Here is an 18525-nt window from a genome sequence, read left to right as displayed (position 1 = left end):
CTTTTTAACTCCCTTCTGCTGTGTTTTTCAGTGTTTTTATGAGTGATGGTCACTCATTGGCCGGAGAGGTGTCTTGTGTCCAAATTTGGTGTCAATTCGTCCATGGTTTTTGAGTTATGTTAATCCCACAAAAGAACATTACATTTTTATTTTTATAGTTTATATTTTCTCCAAAATGAGAGAGAAGTGAGGAAAAGTGCTGAAGGAAATGTGACATATTGTAATCTATATATATATATAAATGCTCTGTGCGTAATGAGTACCTTAAAAACAAAAGAACCAATGAACGAAATCACATTAAATTTGGCAACAAAACATCTCACAACACAAGGAGTGAACACCACTCAAAAAATTATGATTTTGTCATTTGGGAGTTGTAGTTGCTGGGATTTATAGTTCACCTATAATCAAAGAGCATTCTGAACTCCACCAACAATGGAATTGAACCAAACTTGGCACACAGGACTCCCATGACCCAACAGAAAATACTGGAAGGGTTTGGTGGGCATTGACCTTGAGTTTGGGAGTTGTAGTTCACCTACATCCAGAGAGCACTGTGGACTCAAACAATGATGGATCTGGACCAAACTTGGCACGAATATCCAACATGCCCAAATATAAACACAGATGGAGTTTGGGGGAAATAGACCTTGACATTTGGGAGTTGTAGTCACTGGGATTCACAGTTCACCTACAATCAAAGAGCATTCTGAACCCCACGAACGACAGAATCGGGGCAAACTTCCCACACAGAACCCCCATGACCACCAGAAAATACTTAACTCCCTTCACCAGGGCCAGAAAATGTCATCAAAGTCCTCCTGACAAAGAGCCGTCCAGCCATCGAGATAGATAGATAGATATGATTCACACACAGAGAGATATATAGTATCATAGATTTGAAAGGGACCCTTATAGAAGGACAATGATATCTTGCATGTTCCAGAGTGGGCAAACCAGACACTCTCCACATCAACACTGACAAAGAAACAGCAAGAAATACTGTTTACCCACAAGCGTAAAGAAATTACATATATTAGAAACCAACACTTTCTCATGACTTTATTTTCCAGATCACCAGACTGGGCCACAGCAACGCGTGGCAGGGGACGACTAGTATTATATATTTATATTATTTTGAAGAAAATATGACTTTATATTCGATCGTTAGTAGCTTGGGTGGAGCCCCCGGTGGCGCAGTGGTTAAACCCCTGTGCCGGCAGGACTGAAGACCGACAGGTCACAGGTTCGAATCCTGGGAGAGGCGGATGAGCTCCCTCTGTCAGCTCCAGCTCCTCATGCGGGGGCATGAGAGAAGCCTCCCACAAGGATGATAAAAAAACATCAAATCATCCAGGCGTCCCCTGGGCAACGTCCTTGCAGACAGCCAATTCTCTCACACCAGAAGCAACTTGCAGTTTCTCAAGTCGCTCCTGACATGACAAAAAAAAAAGTAGCTTGGGTACCTGCCGTTGCCTGGGTTATTTGAAAAAGTCAGGGTTTTTTTTTTAATTGCACACAATGCATAAGGTTGTACGTGAACTACAACTCCCATCATGCCAGGTTAACCCCCTGAAACTCCATCAGTGCTTAAAGTTTGTAATGTTGGGCGAGTCTGCTCTAGATATATCATTGGTGGGGTTCAGGGTTTTCTCTGGCTGCAGGGTAAACTAGAACTCCCTCCATGGTGAGCCAGTCTCCTCAAACCCCTACAGTAGGTTGAGTTAGTACTATGTGCCAAGTTTGGCCTGGAAACACCTGTGACCACCACACCACACAAGAGTCTAGGAATACAAGCAAACAGTTCATTGTAAAACATATAAAAAGCAGGAAATAAGAAAGGAAGAGAGATAATCCAAAAAGATTTTACAACAGGTGATAACCAAAAAACAATCCAAATGTCTCATAAAGTTCCAGAGGTGACAGAGTCCAGGAACAGCCAGAAATCAGACGCATAAGTCCACAAGCAAGAAAGTTATTTATTTATCGTGTCAGGGGCAACCAGACCATTGTATTACATTTCTAACAGAACAAAACAAACAACACAGAGTTTGCAAACTTGGTAGTTGGTAGTTGGTTAAATGTCCTTTGACCAGTATCTGGCCACTTGGGAGTGCCTCTGGTGTTGCCGCAAGGAGGTCCTCCCTTGTGCATGTGGCAAGGCTCAGGGTGCATTGCAGCAGGTGGTCAGTGGTTTGCTCTTCTCCACACTCGCATGTTGTGGATTCCACTTTGTAGCCCCATTTCTGAAGGTTGGCTCTGCATCTCGTGGTGCCAGAGCTCAGTCTGTTCAGCGCCTTCCAAGTCGCCCAGTTTTCTGTGTGCCCAGGAGGGAGTCTCTCATTTGGTATCAGCCATGGATTGAGGTGCTGGGTTTGAGCCTGCCACTTTTGGACTCTCGTTTGCTGAGGTGTTCCAGTGAGTGTCTCTGTACATTTTAGAAAATTATTTCTTGATTTAAGTCATTGACATGCTGACTGATACCCAAACAGGGGATGAGCTGGAGATGTCTCTGCCTTGGTCCTTTCACTATTGGCTGCTACTTCCCGGCGGATGTCGGGTGGTGCAATACCGGCTAAGCAGTGTAATTTCTCCAGTGGTGTAGGGCGCAGGCACCCCGTGATAATGCGGCATGTCTCATTAACAGCCACACCCACTCTTTTGGTGTGGTGAGATGTGTTCCACACTGGGCATGCGTACTCAGCAGCAGAGTAGCACAGCACAAGGGCAGATGTCTTCACTGTATCTGGTTGTGATCCCCAGGTTGTGCCAGTCAGCTTCCGGATGATATTGTTTCCAGCACCCGCTTTTTGCTTAATGTTCAGGTAGTGCTTCTTGTAGGTCAGAGCACGGTCCAGAGTGACTCCCAAGTATTTGAGTGCGCTGCAATGCTCCAGTTCGATTCCTTCCCAGGCCATCCTCAGAGCTCAGGATGCTTGTCTGGTATAACTAGTAGAAACTTGAACCAGAGTACATAGAAAATTTCCAGGATATTAAAATCCAAAACCAAGGCTTGGCTTGAATCAGGAACCAGAGAGCTCAGCCTTCGCTTCTCACTCTTAACGCAGCATTGCCTGAACGGCTCCTAAAGTAAACAACTTGTTTAGTAGACACCCATGAAAGCATTACGTCTCCCGTGAATTTTCTCCACAAGTTTCCCATGTAATCTCTCAGATCGACATGATTTATTTTCAGCTCTGATTTATAAACAAAGACTTTTGTTGATCTCTGTAGCTGCAAGTGGTGTCTCCTGGGAATCCCTCCTTATTGCTCAGCTCTTCACTCGATTCCTTATCTGCTGTTGTTACTTCTGCCTCCTCTGACTCGCTCTGCACTTTCTGAGACAGTTTTCTCATAGAGAATACCACGCTTTCCCAGAATGTGTCACGGGAACGACCACAATCCTCTCTAAATCATCAGTTAAATCATCAACCTCTGATAGCTGATCAACAACAATTATATTATTATATATTTTATATATTATTATGTACTAGCCGTCTCCTGCCATGCGTTGCTGTGACCCAGTCTGTGTATATATATTTGTGTATATATGTGTGTTTGCATATATATGTGTGTGTGTGTGTGGTTTTGTGCATGCGTTGTAAGGTATTTTTTGGTGTTTTTGTGCTGTTTACATCCCTTCCGCTATATTTTTCATTATTTTTATGAGTGATGGTCACCTGTTGACCTGATAGGTGTATTGTGTCCAAATTTGATGTCAATTCATCCAGTGGTTTTTGAGTTATGTTAATCCCACAAATGAACATTACATTTTTAGTTATATAGATTCTATATTATATTGAAGGAAATATGATATTGTCTTTTATTATTTGTTGCTATTATTATATTTTATCTATTATATTTTATACTTTTCCCAAAATAAGTGAGAAGGGAGAAAAAGAGCTGAAGAAAATATGGCATATGATATTTGATACAATATAGATTAGGCATTGTATTCTGCTACATGTTTTATTATTACATAATATATATTATATCCCCCCCCCAAAATGGCTCAAATCAGGTTTATTATTATATATATATTATATATTACATTTCCCCCAAAATTGGCTCAAAGCAGGGTACAAAGAATCCTAGGCCTCTTCTACACTGCCATATAATCCAGATTATCAAAGCAGATAATCCACGTTGTCTTCTTTGAACTGGATTATAAGAGTCTACACTGCATTATAATCCAATTCAAAGCAGATAATTTTGATATTCTGTGGCAGTGTAGAAGGGGCCCTAGTGTAAGAAGAGACCCCACAGGCCATTCAGTCCAAACCTATCATGAGTACACAAATATGGCAAACATTCAATGCCAAGTTTGACATACAAACATATACAGACATAGACAGAGGCTCTTTAACTTTTTCTGGCCGCCAGGGGAGCTGTCGCTTTCATCATCCATCTGTGACACTGATGAAGTACTTCCGCATTCCCCGCATGCTTCCCTGCTGGAATGCTTTGCTGGAGTCTTCTTTATGGCCTCATAAATCAGTTAATTTAGCCTCCCCACACTTTAAGGTGGTACCTAATTTTCCTACTTGACAGATGCAACTGTCTTTCGGGTTGCAAAGGTCGACAACAGACTACACAATTGGTTGGAAACTCACTCCAACCCGGGCTGGCTTCGAACTCATGACCTTTTTGGTCAGAGTGATCTTAATGCAGCTGACACTCAGCCAGCTGCGCCACCATCCCGGCCATCAAGAGTGAAAAGTATAACTAAATATAATCATCATCGTTATCAAGAGAGGAAAGTGGAGTATAGATATATAAAATCATTATCAAGAGAGAAAAGCAGAGTATAAAATAAAATTATCATCAAGAGAGGAAAGAGAAGTGTAAATAAATAAAATCATCACCAGAAGAGAAAAGTATAAATATAATTATCATCATCTGGAGAGAAAAGCAGAGTATAAATATAATCATCATAATCTAGAGAGGAAAGTGGAGTATAGATAAATAAAATCATTAAGAGAAAAAAGCATCATGATCATCATCAAGAGAGGAAAGAGTATACATACATATACATATATGCATATATAATAACAACAAACAACTTTTTTTTCCGTATCAGGAGTGACTTGAGAAATTGCAAGTCGCTTCTGGTGTGAGAGAATTGGCTGTCTGCAAGGACGTGGCCTAGGGGACTTCCGGATGATTTTGATGTTTTACCATCCTTGTTGGGGGCTTCTATCATGTCCCCACATGGGGAGCTGGAGCTGACAGAGGGAGCTCATCCGTGCTCTCTCTGAATTCGAACCTCCAACCTATCGATCTTCAGTCCCGCCGGCACAAGGATTTAACCCATTGCGCCACTGAGGGCTCCATAACAACAACAATAATAGTTATAGATTATTATTATTATTATTATTTACGGCATTTATATGCCACCCTTCTCATCCCGAAGGGAACTCAGAGCGGCTTACAAGATATATTTGCATACGATATATATTTAGCATAGTACAATATCAGTATTATATATTACTATATTGCACTATACCATTGTATTGTAATATTATTAGTAATATTACATGTAATGTAAATATATAATAACTTTAATATTGTATTATTATTATTACTAGTATTATATTGTATTACATTATTATCTATATAAATAAAAATGTAATGTTCGTTTGTGGGATTAACATAACTCAAAAACAACTGGGGGAATTGACACCAAATTTGGACATGATACAACTAACAACCCAATGTATGTCCTTCACTCAAAAAATTGATTTTGTCATTTGGGAGTTGTAGTTGCTGGGATTTATAGTTCACCTACAATCAAAGAGCATTCTGAACCCCACCAACGATAGAATTGAACCAAACTTGGTACACAGTTCTCCCATGACCAACAGAAAATACTGGAAGAGTTTGGTGGGCAGTGTCCTTTGGTTTTGGAGTTGTAGTTCACTTACATCCAGAGAGCACTGTGAACTCAAACAATGATGGATCTGGACCAAACTCTACAAGAATACTCAATATGCCCAAATGTGAACACTGGTGGAGTTTGGGGAAAATAGAATCTTGACATCTGGGAGTTGTAGTTGCTGGGATTTATAGTTCACCTACAGTCAAAGAGCATTCTGAACCCCACCAATGACAGAAATTGACCAGACCTCCCACGCAGAACCCCCATGTGGGCCACAGTAATGCGTGGCAGGGGACGGCTAGTCTAAATAAATAAAAATGTGATGTTCATTTGTGGGCTTAACAGAACTCAAAACCCACTGGATGAATTGACACCAAATTTGGACACAAGACACCTAACATCCCAATGTATGTTCTTCACTCAAAAATGTTGATTTTGTCGTTTGGGAGTTATAGTTCACCTACAATCCAAGAGCATTCTGAACTCCACCAATGATGGAATTGAACAAAACATGGCACACAGGACTCCCATGACCAACAGAAACCCTAGAAGGGTTTAGTGGGCATTGACCTTGAGTTTGGGAGTTGTAGTTCACTTACATCCAGAGAGCACTGTGGACTCAAACAAGGATGGATCTGGACCAAACTTGGCACAAATATTCCATATGCCCAAATATGAACACAGATGGAGTTTGGGGAAAATAGACCTTGACATTTGGGAGTTGTAGTTACTGAGATTTATAGTTCACCTACAATCACAGAGCATTCTGAACTCCACTCCAGAAATGGACCAAACCTCCCACACAGAACCCCCATGTGGGCCACAGCAACGCATGGCAGGGGACAGCTAGTATTGTAATATTATTAGTAATATTACATGTAATGTAAATATATAATAACTTTAATATTGTATTATTATTACTAGTATTATATTGTATTATATACAATATAATACTTATATACAATATATACAAAATAATTTATAATTATAATATTATAAATATTATATGTATATACAATATACTATATTATATTATATTAGTATTGTAGATGGAGTATTGTGTGGGAGGGAGACCATGGTAGGCCATTTCTTGCAAACACGAGACATTTGGAAGAACTATTTGCAAAAGGCTGACCGGCGAGTTCTTATCTGACCCACCATCTGAACTTGGAAACTTCTGAGTGTTTGCTCTTGTCTGTTGGGAAACTTTGCCATCAACACTTTCTCAGCCTTGAAATTTTCCACTGGGAGGACTAGATGTTTGCTTGCCTTGTGAGTTGGGGCTAAAAAGCTGGCTTGTTTGGGGAAGACGTAGCCCGAAAACCGTGTGTTTACCTTCCCACAAACCCTTCCTTGTCCTTCAGGTTGCATTTGTTGGTTTGTTTTCTCTCCAGAACCGGACAGAGAATGTCTTCATCTTCTCCAAGACCATGTTCAGCGGCACTTGGATCATCCTCAAATGTGAGTCTTGCGTCAAGCTCCAGACTTGTAGGTCTCCAGATTTGTAGGTCCCCTTGACTTTCCTGTTTTTTCCCTTGGCAGTTCTGCACGAACGCTGCAACAACAACTCCGAAATCCTCAACATCACGGGGTACCTGCGCAGTTCGCGATGCCACAACGAGGTCTACATCAATGTGAGGATGCGCAATACGAAACTAATCTTTGTCATAGATATTATTGTAAACAGTTTCATATACATAGGAAAGAGAAGACATTACAATATATTGTTATTATTATTGTTATTGTTGTTATTTCAGGCAGTCCCCGCGTTTTCTTTCCTTTCTCCTCTTCTTTCCTTTCTTTTCTTTCCTTCCCTCCTTTTTCTTTCTTCCCTCCCTTCGTTTTTTCCCCTTCTTTTTCTCTTTCTTTCCTTTTTCCTTCCCTCCTTTTTCTTCCTTCACTCTATCCCTTCTTTTTCTCTTTCTTTCCTTTTTTCCTTCCCTTTTATTCTTTCCTCCCTTTCCCTCATATGTATCTCACCTGTCTATCCGAGTGAAACCACAGTGGGCCACTTCACCTATCAATGTAAATCAAGTGACACCCTCCTTTTTCTTCCTTCACTCTCTCCCTTCTTTTCTTTCCCTTCTTTTTCTCTTTCTTTCCTTTTTTCCTCCCCTCTCTTTCTTTTGTTCTTTCCTCCCTTTCCCTCAAACGTATCTCACCTACCTATCCGAGTGAAACCATAGTGGGCCACTTCACCTATCAATGTAAATTAAGCGACACCCTCCATTCTCTCACTTCTTTTCTTTCCCTTCTTTTTCTCTTTCTTTCCTTTTTTCCTCCCCTCTCTTTTTTTTATTCTTTCCTCTCTTTCCCTCATACTTATTACGCCTACCTATCAGAGTGAAACCACAGTGGGCCACTTCACCTATCAATGTAAATCAAGTGACACGCTCCTTTTTCTTCCTTCACTCTCTCCCTTCTTTTCTTTCTCCTCTTTTTCTCTTTCTTTCCTTTTTTCCTTCCCTCTCTTTCTTTTGTTCTTTTCTCACCTACCTATCCGAGTGAAACCACAGAGGGCCACTTCACCTATCAATGTAAATCAAGTGGCACCCTCCTTTTTCTTCCTTCACTCTCTCCCTTCTTTTCTTTCCCTTCTTTTTCTCTTCCTTTCCTTTTTTTCCTCCCCTCTTTTTCTTTTATTCTTTCCTCCCTTTCCCTCATACGTATCTCACCTACCTATCCGAGTGAAATCACAGTGGGCCACTTCACCTATCAATGTAAATTAAGTGACACCCTCCATTCTCTCACTTTTTCTCTTTCCCTTCTTTTCTTTCCCTTCTTTTCTTTCCCTTCTTTTTCTCTTTCTTTCCTTTTTCCTTCCCTTTTATTCTTTCCTTCCTTTCCCTCATACTTATCTCACCTACCTATCCGAGTGAAACCACAGTGGGCCACTTCACCTATCAATGTAAATCAAGTGACACCCTCCTTTTCCTTCCTTCACTCTCTCCCTTCTTTTCCCCCCTTCTTTTTCTCTTTCTTTCCTTTTTTCCTTCCCTCTCTTTCTTTTATTCTTTCCTCCCTTTCCCTCATACGTATCTCACCTACCTATCCGAGTGAAACCACAGTGGGCCACTTCACCTATCAATATAAATCAAGTGACACTCTCCTTTTTCTTTCTCCACTCTCTCCGTTCTTTTCTTTCCCTTCTTTTTCTCTTTCTTTCCTTTTTCCCCCTCTCCTCTCTTTCTTTTATTCTTTCCTCCCTTTCCCTCATACATATCTCACCTACCTATCCGAGTGAAACCACAGTCGGCCACTTCACCTATCATTGTAAATCAAGGGACACCCTCCTTTTTCTTCCTCCACTCTCTCCCTTCTTTTCTTTCCCTTCTTTTTCTCTTTCTTTCCTTTTTTCCTCCCCTCTCTCTCTTTTGTTCTTTCCTCCCTTTCCCTCATACATATCTCACCTACCTATCCGAGTGAAACCACAGTGGGCCACTTCACCTATCAATGTAAATCAAGTGACACCCTCCTTTTTCTTCCTTCACTCTCTCCCTTCTTTTCTTTTCCTTCTTTTTCTCTGTCTTTCCCTTTTTTCTACCCTCTCTTTCTTTTATTCTTTCTTTCCCTTCCCTCATACGTTTCTCACCTACCTATCTGAGTGAAACCACAGTGGGTCACTTCACCTATCAATGTAAATCAAGGGACACCCTCCTTTTTCTTCCTTCACTCTCTCCATTCTTTTCTTTCCCTTTTTTTTTCTCTTTCTTTCCTTTTTTCCTCCCCTCTCTCTCTTTTATTCTTTCCTCCCTTTCCCTCCTACGTATCTCACCTACCTATCAGAGTGAAACCACAGTGGGCCACTTCACCTCTCAATGTAAATCAAGTGACACGCTCCTTTTTCTTCCTTCACTCTCTCCCTTCTTTTCTTTCCCTTCTTTTTCTCTTTCTTTCCTTTTTTCCTCCCCTCTCTTTCTTTTATTCTTTCCTCCCTTTCCCTCAATACATATCTCACCTACCTATCCGAGTGAAACCACAGTGGGCCACTTCACCTATCAATGTAAATTAAGTGACACCCTCCATTCTCTCACTTCTTTTCTTTCCCTTCTTTTTCTCTTTCCTTTTTTCTTTCCCTCTCTTTCTTTTATTCTTTCCTCCCTTTCCCTCCTACGTATCTCACCTACCTATCCGAGTGAAACCACAGTGGGCCACTTCACCTATCAATGTAAATCAAGGGACACCTCCTTTTTCTTCCTCCACTCTCTCCTTTTCTTTCCCTTCTTTTCTCTTTCTTTCCTTTTTTCCTTCTCTCTCTTTTATTCTTTCCTCCCTTTCCCTCATACGTATCTCACCTACCTATCCGAGTGAAACCACAGTGGGCCACTTCACCTATCAATGTAAATCAAGGGACATCCTCCTTTTCCTTCCTTCATTCTCTCCCTTCTTTTCTTTCCCTTCTTTTTCTCTTTCTTTCCTTTTTCCTCCCCTCTCTTTCTTTTGTTCTTTCCTCCCTTTCCCTCATACGTATCTCACCTATCCGAGTGAAACCACAGTGGGCCACTTCACCTATCAATGGAACCACACAAATTCACATATACATATTTGGATTTTTATATATAAAGATAGTCATGGTAAAGGTTTTCTCCTGATGTTACGTCCACTCGTGTCCGACTCTGGGGGTTGGTGCTCATCTCAATTTCTAAGCTGAGGAGCCGGCATTGTCCGTAGACACCTCCTAAGTCATGTGGCCGGCATGACCGTTGCCTTTCTGCCGGAGCGGTACCTATTGATCTCACATTTGCATGTTTTCGAACTGCTGAGTTGGCAGAAGCTGGGGCTAACAGTGGGAGCTAACCCCCCTCCCCAGATTCGAACCTGCGACCTTTCGGTCAGCAAGTTCAGCAGCTCAGTGATTTAACCTGCTTCACCAGGTGTATATATATATATTATATATAATATAATATAATATATATTTGGGGGTGGTGACAGCGAACAGGGAGCTCTGGCGTGGGCTGGTCCATGGGGTCATGAAGAGTCAGAAACAACTGAACGAATGAACAACAACAACATATACTTGGGGTTTGGGGACAAAGTCTCCATACTTAGGGAAAATTAACAAACTCATATTTTTATTTATTTTCTATTCAACTCTATGTGTGTGTGTATGTATATATATATATATATATATGCACACACATACATATGTTATAATACTTTTTATACATGTAATATATAATAGAGGTTCAGGTGTCAGTGGTAGCCAGGAGATAGATAGATAGATAGATAGATACGTATAGAATATTTTGTAAATATATTGTCGAAGGCTTTCATGGCCAGGATCACTGGGTTGTTGTAGGTTTTTCCAGGTTATATGGCCATGTTCTGGAGGCAATTTTTCTCCTGACGTTTCGCCTGCATCTATGGCAAGCATCCTCAGAGGTAGTGAGGTCTGTTGGGTTTATATATCTGTGGAATGACCAGGGTGAGACAAAGGACTCTTGTCTGCTGGGGCTAGGTGTGAATGTTTCAGCTGATCACCTTGATTAGCATTCAGTGGCTTGGAAGTGCCTGGGGGGAATCTTTTGTTGAGAGTGATTTTATGTGCCTGTTTGTTTCCCCTCTGTTGTTTTGCTGTTGATACAAAACATCAGATACAAAATGTGGGGGGCCATCTTTGTCATACAGAAACCAGATCCCTCTCCAATCTATGAAAATTTGGGGACAAGTTGAAGTTGAATCCTAGAGTTGGAAGGGGTACCCAAAGGCCATCCAGTCCAACCCCATTCTGCCTTCATTCAGGAAAAGCACAATCAAAGCACCCCCGACAGATGGCCATCCAGCTTCTGTTTCAAAGCCTCCAAAGACAGAGCCTCCAAAGGCAGAGAGTTCCACTGCTGAACAGCTCTCACAGTTAGAAAGTTCTTCCTGTTATAAAATCAATAAAAATTTAATTTTTAAAAAGGAAGTTCTTCCTAACCCTTTTTCCTAGTTCCAACAGACCTCACTAACTCTGAGGATGCTTGCCATAGATGCAGGCGAAACGTCAGGAGAGAATGCCTCTAGAACCTGGCCATATAGCCCGAAAAAACCCTACAACAACCCCGTTCTTCCTAATGTTCAGGTGGAATCTCTCTCGTGCGCTAGTGCTGCAATTTCTAACTAGGAAATTGATATTACGCAATCATTTGAGCATGTTGTCATCTTCTCCCTCCGCAGGAAAACGAAGCCATTTCCTACCTGAGGAATTACGACGAGGCAGCCAGCACGGCCGGGGACGGGCAGTACGTTTTGCAAAGCGTCCAGATTCGGTGTGGCCGCCTCCATGAGGTACGAAACCCTAAACGTCCAAACATTTTAAAAGGAGAGAAATAGGGATTCCTTCCTGGGAGCTTTTGGATAGAGATAGAAGGAAGGAAATGTTCACAAACAAGCATTCGGACCTACGGGAGTTTGACTCCATACAGCCTATGGAAAAGACCATCTTTCACTGATGTTTTATGCATTTTGGGAAGAAAGAAACACTTCAGGGCAGGGAGTTCCTCTGCTGAACGGCTCTCACAGCCAGGAAGTTCTTCCTCGTGTTCAGGTGGAACCTCCTTTATTTACTGTAGTTTGAAGCCATTATTCCATTGTGTCCTAGTCTTCAGGGCGGCAGAAAACAATTGTTGCCTGCTCCCTCCTCTCTATGACTTCCCCTCACATATTTTTTATTTTATTTTATTTACAACATTTATACGCCGCCCTTCTCACCCCGAAGGGGACTCAGAGCAGCTTACAAGATATATATACATACTAGCTGTGCCCTGCCACACGTTGCTGTGGCCTATAGTAAGAATTTTCAAAGTAGAGGTAGATATCTGGACTATTATGAAAGAGAGGTACCTACCTATTCCTTCCCTCCTTTTTCTTCCCCTTTCGTCCTTCTCTACCTCTTTCTTTCATTCCTTCTTCCGCTCTTTGGTTTCATCCTTCCTTCTCTCTTTCCTTCCTTTTCTCCCCCTTTCTCTACTTCTTCCTTTGTCTCCTTTTTTCCCTCCCTGTTTCCTTCCTCCTTTCACTTTTTATTTCCTTTTCTCCTTCCTTCTTTACTTCTTTCCTGCAGTTCCCTCCCTTTTTCTTTCCTTTTTACTTTTCTTCTTCCTTCCTTTGGTACTTCTTTCTTTCCTTCCTTCCTTCTTTCCTTCCTTCCTTCCTTCCTTCCCTCCCTCCCTCCCTCCCTCCCTCCCTCCCTCCCTCCTTCCTTCCTTCCTTCCTTCCTTCCTTCCTTCCTTCCTTCCCTCCCCTTTTCCCTCCTTCAGTCCTTCCCTTTTTTCCTCCCTCCTTCCTTCTCTCCTTCCTTCCATGGACTCTACTATGGTTTTGGGGGAGAACAGAGAGGAAGGAAGGAGAGAAGAAAGGAGGGAGGAAAAAAGGGAAAGAATGAAGGAGGGAAGGAAGGAAAGAGAGAAGGAGGGAGGGAAAGAAGGAAGGAGGGAGAGAAGGAAGGAAAGAAAGAGTTACTGAAGGAAGGAAGAAGAGAAAGTAGTAAGGAAAGGAAAGGGGAAGGAAAAGCAGGAAAGAGGTAAAGAAGGAAGGAAGGAGAAAAGGAAATAAAAAGTGAAAGAAGGAAGGAAACAGGGAGGGAAGAAAGGAGACAAAGGAAGGAGTAGAGAAAGGGGGAAGGAAGGAAAGAGAGAAGGAAGGATGAAACTAAAAAGCGAAAGAAGGAATGAAAGAAAGAGGTAGAGAAGGAAGAAAGGAGAGAAAGGGGAAGAAAAAGGGAGGAAGGAATAGGTAGGTACCTCTCTTTCATAATAGTCCAGATATCTACCTCTACTTCGAAAATTCTTACTATAGACCACAGCAACGTGTGGCAGGGTACAGCTAGTACAATATATTATATTATTACCATAGTACAATATCAGTATTATACTTTACTATATTCTACTATACCATTATATTTTAATATTATTAGTAATAATACATGTAATATAAAATAGAGCTTCAGGTGTCAGTGGTAGCCAGGAGATAGATAGATAGATAGATAGATAGATAGATAGATATACATACAATCTATAATATAAATCTGTAAGGGGCGTCGTACGGAGCCGTATAACTCCACAACCCCCCAACGAAACTGAACCAGAATTGCCATGCCCCTAGGACAACCCACTCGGTACAAACTAATGTACTCCAAATTAAAAAAAAAACACCACAACAACGACAAAAACACCGCAAAACAACTGAACATGCGCACTGGCGCAAACTCCCCGGCACGCGCGCACGCACGGCCCCTCCCCCCCTCCCCCCGCGCGGCACACACACACGTGCGCGGTGCAAACTCCCCGCCACGCGCGCATGCGCCGCCCCTCACCCCCCCCCCCCGGCGTGGCACACACAAAGGGGTGGGGTGAAGGGAGGGGGCGTGTCTAACCGGAGAGGGAGGGAGGAGGGAAGGAGTGAGTCACGGAGGAAAGGGGTGGGGCGAAGGGAGGAGGCGTGTCTTCAAATTCGCCCCCTCCCTTCTCCCCACCCCTTCCCTCCCTGAGTCACTCGTTCCCTCCTCCCCCCCCTCCGGAAAGACACGCCCCCTCCCTTCGCCCCACCCCTTCCCTCCCTGATTGACTCCTGGAAGGAAAGGGGTGGGGCGAAGGGAGGGGGCGTGTCTTTCCGGAGGGGATGGGAGGAGGGAAGGAGTGACTCAGGGAGGGAAGGGGTGGGGAGAAGGGAGGGGGCGAATTTGAAGACACGCCTCCTCCCTTCTCCCCACCCCTTCCCTCCCTGAGTCACTCCTTCCCTCCTCCCACCCCCTCCGGAAAGACACGCCCCCTCCCTTCGCCCCACCCCTTTCCTTCCAGGAGTCAATCAGGAAGAGAAGAGGTGGGGCGAAGGGAGGGGGCGTGTCTTTCCGGAGGGGGGGGAGGAGGGAAGGAGTGAAGGAGTGACTCAGGGAGGGAAGGGGTGGGGAGAAGGGAGGGGGCGACTTGGAAGACAACAATGATGGATCCGGACCAAAGCATTCAATACGCCCTAATATCCACACAGATGGAGTTTGAGGGAAATAGACCTTGACATTTGGGAGTTGTAGTCACTGGGATTCAGAGTTTACCAAGACTCAAAGAGCATCCTGAACCCCACCAACGACAGAATTGGGGCAAACATGCCACACTGAACCCCCATGACCAACAGAAGATACTCAAGTTTACACACAAGCATAAAGAAGGGGGAGGACGGAGGGATGCCAGAGAGAGAGAGAGGGGGAGAGAGAGAGAGAGAGAGAAAGAGGGGAAAGGAAGGAGTGTGAGAGAGAGAAAGAGGGAAACAGGGCGAGTGAAGGAAGGAAGAGAGGCCAGGCACAGACTTCAAAACTCTTACTAAAAGCCACAGGGCACAGCTAGTATATTATATTGTTAGGATAGTACAATATCAGTATTAAATATTACTATATTGTACTATACCATTATATTGTAATATTATTTGTAATATTACATGTAATATGAATATATAATTATAATAATAATTACTAGTATTATATTGCATTACATTATAATGTTATAAATATTATATGCATATACAATCTATATAAATAAAAATGTAATGTTCGTTTGTGTGATTAACATAACTCAAAAAACACTGGATGAATTGACACCGAATTTGGACACAATACACCTCTCAGGCCAACGAGTGACCATCACTCAAAAGCACTGAAAAACACAACAGAAGAGACTCAAAAAGCCCAAAAATAAAAAAGTACATTACAATGCATATGCAAACACATGTATATACACAAATATATACACACATATACATGGAGCCCCCGGTGGCGCAGTGGGTTAAAGCGCTGAGCTTGTTGACTGAAATGTGTGTGTGTGTGTGTGTGTGTGTATATATATATGGGTTCGATTTCGGGGAGCGGCGTGAGCTTCTGCTGTCTGCCCTAGCTTCTGCCAACCTAGCAGTTTGAAAACATGCAAATGTGAATAGACCAATAGGTACTGCTCCGGCGGGAAGGTAATGGCGCTCTATGCAGTCATGCCAGCCACATAACCTTGGAGGTGTCTATGGATAACTCTGTCTATGGGCTAGAAATGGAGATGAGCACCACACCCCAGAGTCAGACATGACTGAACTTAATGTCAGAGGACAACCTTTCAACCTTTAACCTACACATATATACACACACAAAGCACATATACACAGATTGGGCCACAGCAACGCATGGCAGGGGATGGCTAGTCTATATAAATAAAAATGTAATGTTCATTTGTGGGATTAACAGAACTCAAAAACCACTGGATGAATTGACACCAAATTTGGACACAAGACACATATCAGGCCAACGATTGACCATCACTTAAAAACACTGGAAAAAACATAGCAGAAGAGACTTTAAAAGCAAAAAAATAAATAATACATTACAACACATTTGCAAACTTACATATATATATATATATATATACACACACATACACACACACACACACACAAAACAGATATACAAGACTGGGCCACAGCAATGCATGGCAGGGGACGGCTAGTATATTATATTCCATTATATTATTGACACATGGCTATCATGTCTCCTCTCACCTTGTTTAACATTTTTACTAACGATCAACCACAACCACCACTTACAAAGAACTTTACATATGCTGATGACCTCGGTCTAACAACACAAGCAAATAGTAGGTTGTTTGGCTGGAAGAAAGCAATACAGGGCAAACGTTACAGCAGGACATAAATGCTACTACTGTACTAACCATAATGATTTTTGTCTTGTCTTCTTGTATTTAGCTACACTTCCAAGAACCCCCAAAGCCCCGGAAGCTGCGGCCTTTGCCAGGACAACCTCCCGCTCCCAGTTTGGTGAGTTGAGATACTGGGAAGTACTGGGGGGAGGAATTGTAGTTCAGCTTTGCCCATGGGTTTAATTATGGTGAGTGGCTTTTTAAGGGGACTGGGTGGATAAATGTCTTGTCTCCTGTTATGCTAATAATATAATATAATATAATATAATATAATATAATATTTTGTGTGTGTGTGTGTATATATATATATAATATTTATAATATAATATAATATTATAATATAATATTATAATGTAATACAATATAATGCTACTACTAATAATAATATGATATTATAATTATATATTTTGTATTATATGTAATATTACTAATGATATTACAGTACAATGGTATAGTTCAATCTATATAAATAAAAATGTAATGTTCGTTTGTGCGATTGACATAACTCAAAAACCACTGGACGAATTGACACCAAATTTGGACACAAGACACCTATCAGGCCAATGTATGTCCTTCACGCAAAAAAATTTGATTATGTCATTTGGGAGTTGTAGTTGCTGGGCTTTATAGTTCACCTACAATCAAAGAGCATTCTGAACCCCACCAACGATGGAATTGAACCAAACTTGGCACACAGTTCTCCCATGACCAACAAAAAATACTGTAATGGTTTGGTGGGCAGTGTCCTTTGATTTTGGAGTTGTAGTTCACCTACATCCAGATCACTTTGGACTCAAACAATGATGGATCTGGACCAAACTTGGCACGAATACTCAATATGCCCAAATGTGAACACTGGTGGAGTTTGGGGAAAATAGAATCTTGACATTCGGGAATTGTAGTTGCTGAGATTTGTAGTTCATCTACAATCACAGAGCATTCTGAACCCCACCAACGATAGAACTGGGCCAAACCTCCCACACAGAACCCCCATGACCACCAGAGTGGGCCACAGCAATGCAAGGCAGGGGATGGCTAGTGTAGTAATATATAATACTGATATTGTGCTGTGCTAATAATATATCGTATGTATATATATATCTTGTAAGCCGCTCTGAGTCCCCTTTGGGGTGAGAAGGGAGGCATTTAAATGTAAATAAATAAAATAAATAAATGGAAAAGATGGGGCCATCAGCAGGTCAGGATGAGTAGATGTCGCAGGGCTTACTTTGGCCCCATCTACACTATCATAGGATGCAGTTTTGTAATGCAGTGTGAGACTCACATACTGTGTTTTGGACTTCAACTCCCACAATTCCTAACAGCCTACCGGCTGTTAGGAATTGTGGGAGTTGAAGTCCAAAACATCTGGAGGGCCAAAGTTTGGCCATGCCTGCAGTCTAGCTTTTAGGTTGCATCGCTGTTGAAAGAACCAAAGGTAGAAGAGACCTGAAACATGTTAATATTGATGTTTCAGCCACAGCCCGGAGTGCAAAAGCGGGATGCTCCCAAACCTTCCGATGAGAAGAAGGAGGAGAAGAAGGAGGCGGGAAGCAGCCAAGACCCCAAAGAAGGGCAGAAAGCCACCGAGGAGGGAAAGGCGGGGGTGCCCTCTTCTCCAACCGATGGCAAAGATGACAAGAAGAAACCAGATGCACAGAAGACCCCATGGGAGGTGAGTAAGTTGGCGAGAAGGGAAAGTTTGCTTCTTCTAGAGTTCTATTCAGACCTGGGGAGGACTGTGTTGTGGGCGAATTTCCTCTCCTTGGAGCCAAGTCTGGATTTTGGATGAAGAACATCACAGGAAGGAGAACGTTGGGGACAGGGAAGGAACTGCTTTGATTCAACATCTAAGAACCAGTATTCATTGCTGGTTTCCACCTTCCTATCCCTGCTCTCTGGAGCTCCCGGTGGCGCAGTGGGTTAAAGAACTGAGCTGCTGAACTCGCTGACCAAAAGGACGCAGGTTTGAATCCG

General features: G+C 42.3%; 1 protein-coding gene across 2 annotated transcripts in view; it reads left to right on the top strand.

Annotated features, from left to right (window-relative positions):
- Positions 1 to 18525, top strand: part of LOC132781384 (transmembrane protein 87A-like) — a 47733-nt gene that overhangs the window by 1552 nt on the left and 27656 nt on the right. For both annotated transcript variants that reach the window (XM_067461478.1, XM_067461477.1), the window contains exons 2-6: positions 7273 to 7339; positions 7421 to 7512; positions 12038 to 12148; positions 16595 to 16666; positions 18026 to 18223. In XM_067461478.1, coding sequence (XP_067317579.1) covers positions 7273 to 7339; positions 7421 to 7512; positions 12038 to 12148; positions 16595 to 16666; positions 18026 to 18223 — 540 coding nt within the window. The remainder of the gene's footprint in view (positions 1 to 7272; positions 7340 to 7420; positions 7513 to 12037; positions 12149 to 16594; positions 16667 to 18025; positions 18224 to 18525) is intronic.

Source organism: Anolis sagrei, chromosome Y, assembly GCF_037176765.1.
Source record: "Anolis sagrei isolate rAnoSag1 chromosome Y, rAnoSag1.mat, whole genome shotgun sequence".
Lineage (NCBI taxonomy): Eukaryota > Metazoa > Chordata > Lepidosauria > Squamata > Dactyloidae > Anolis > Anolis sagrei.
This window is presented reverse-complemented; position numbering and strand designations above follow the sequence as displayed.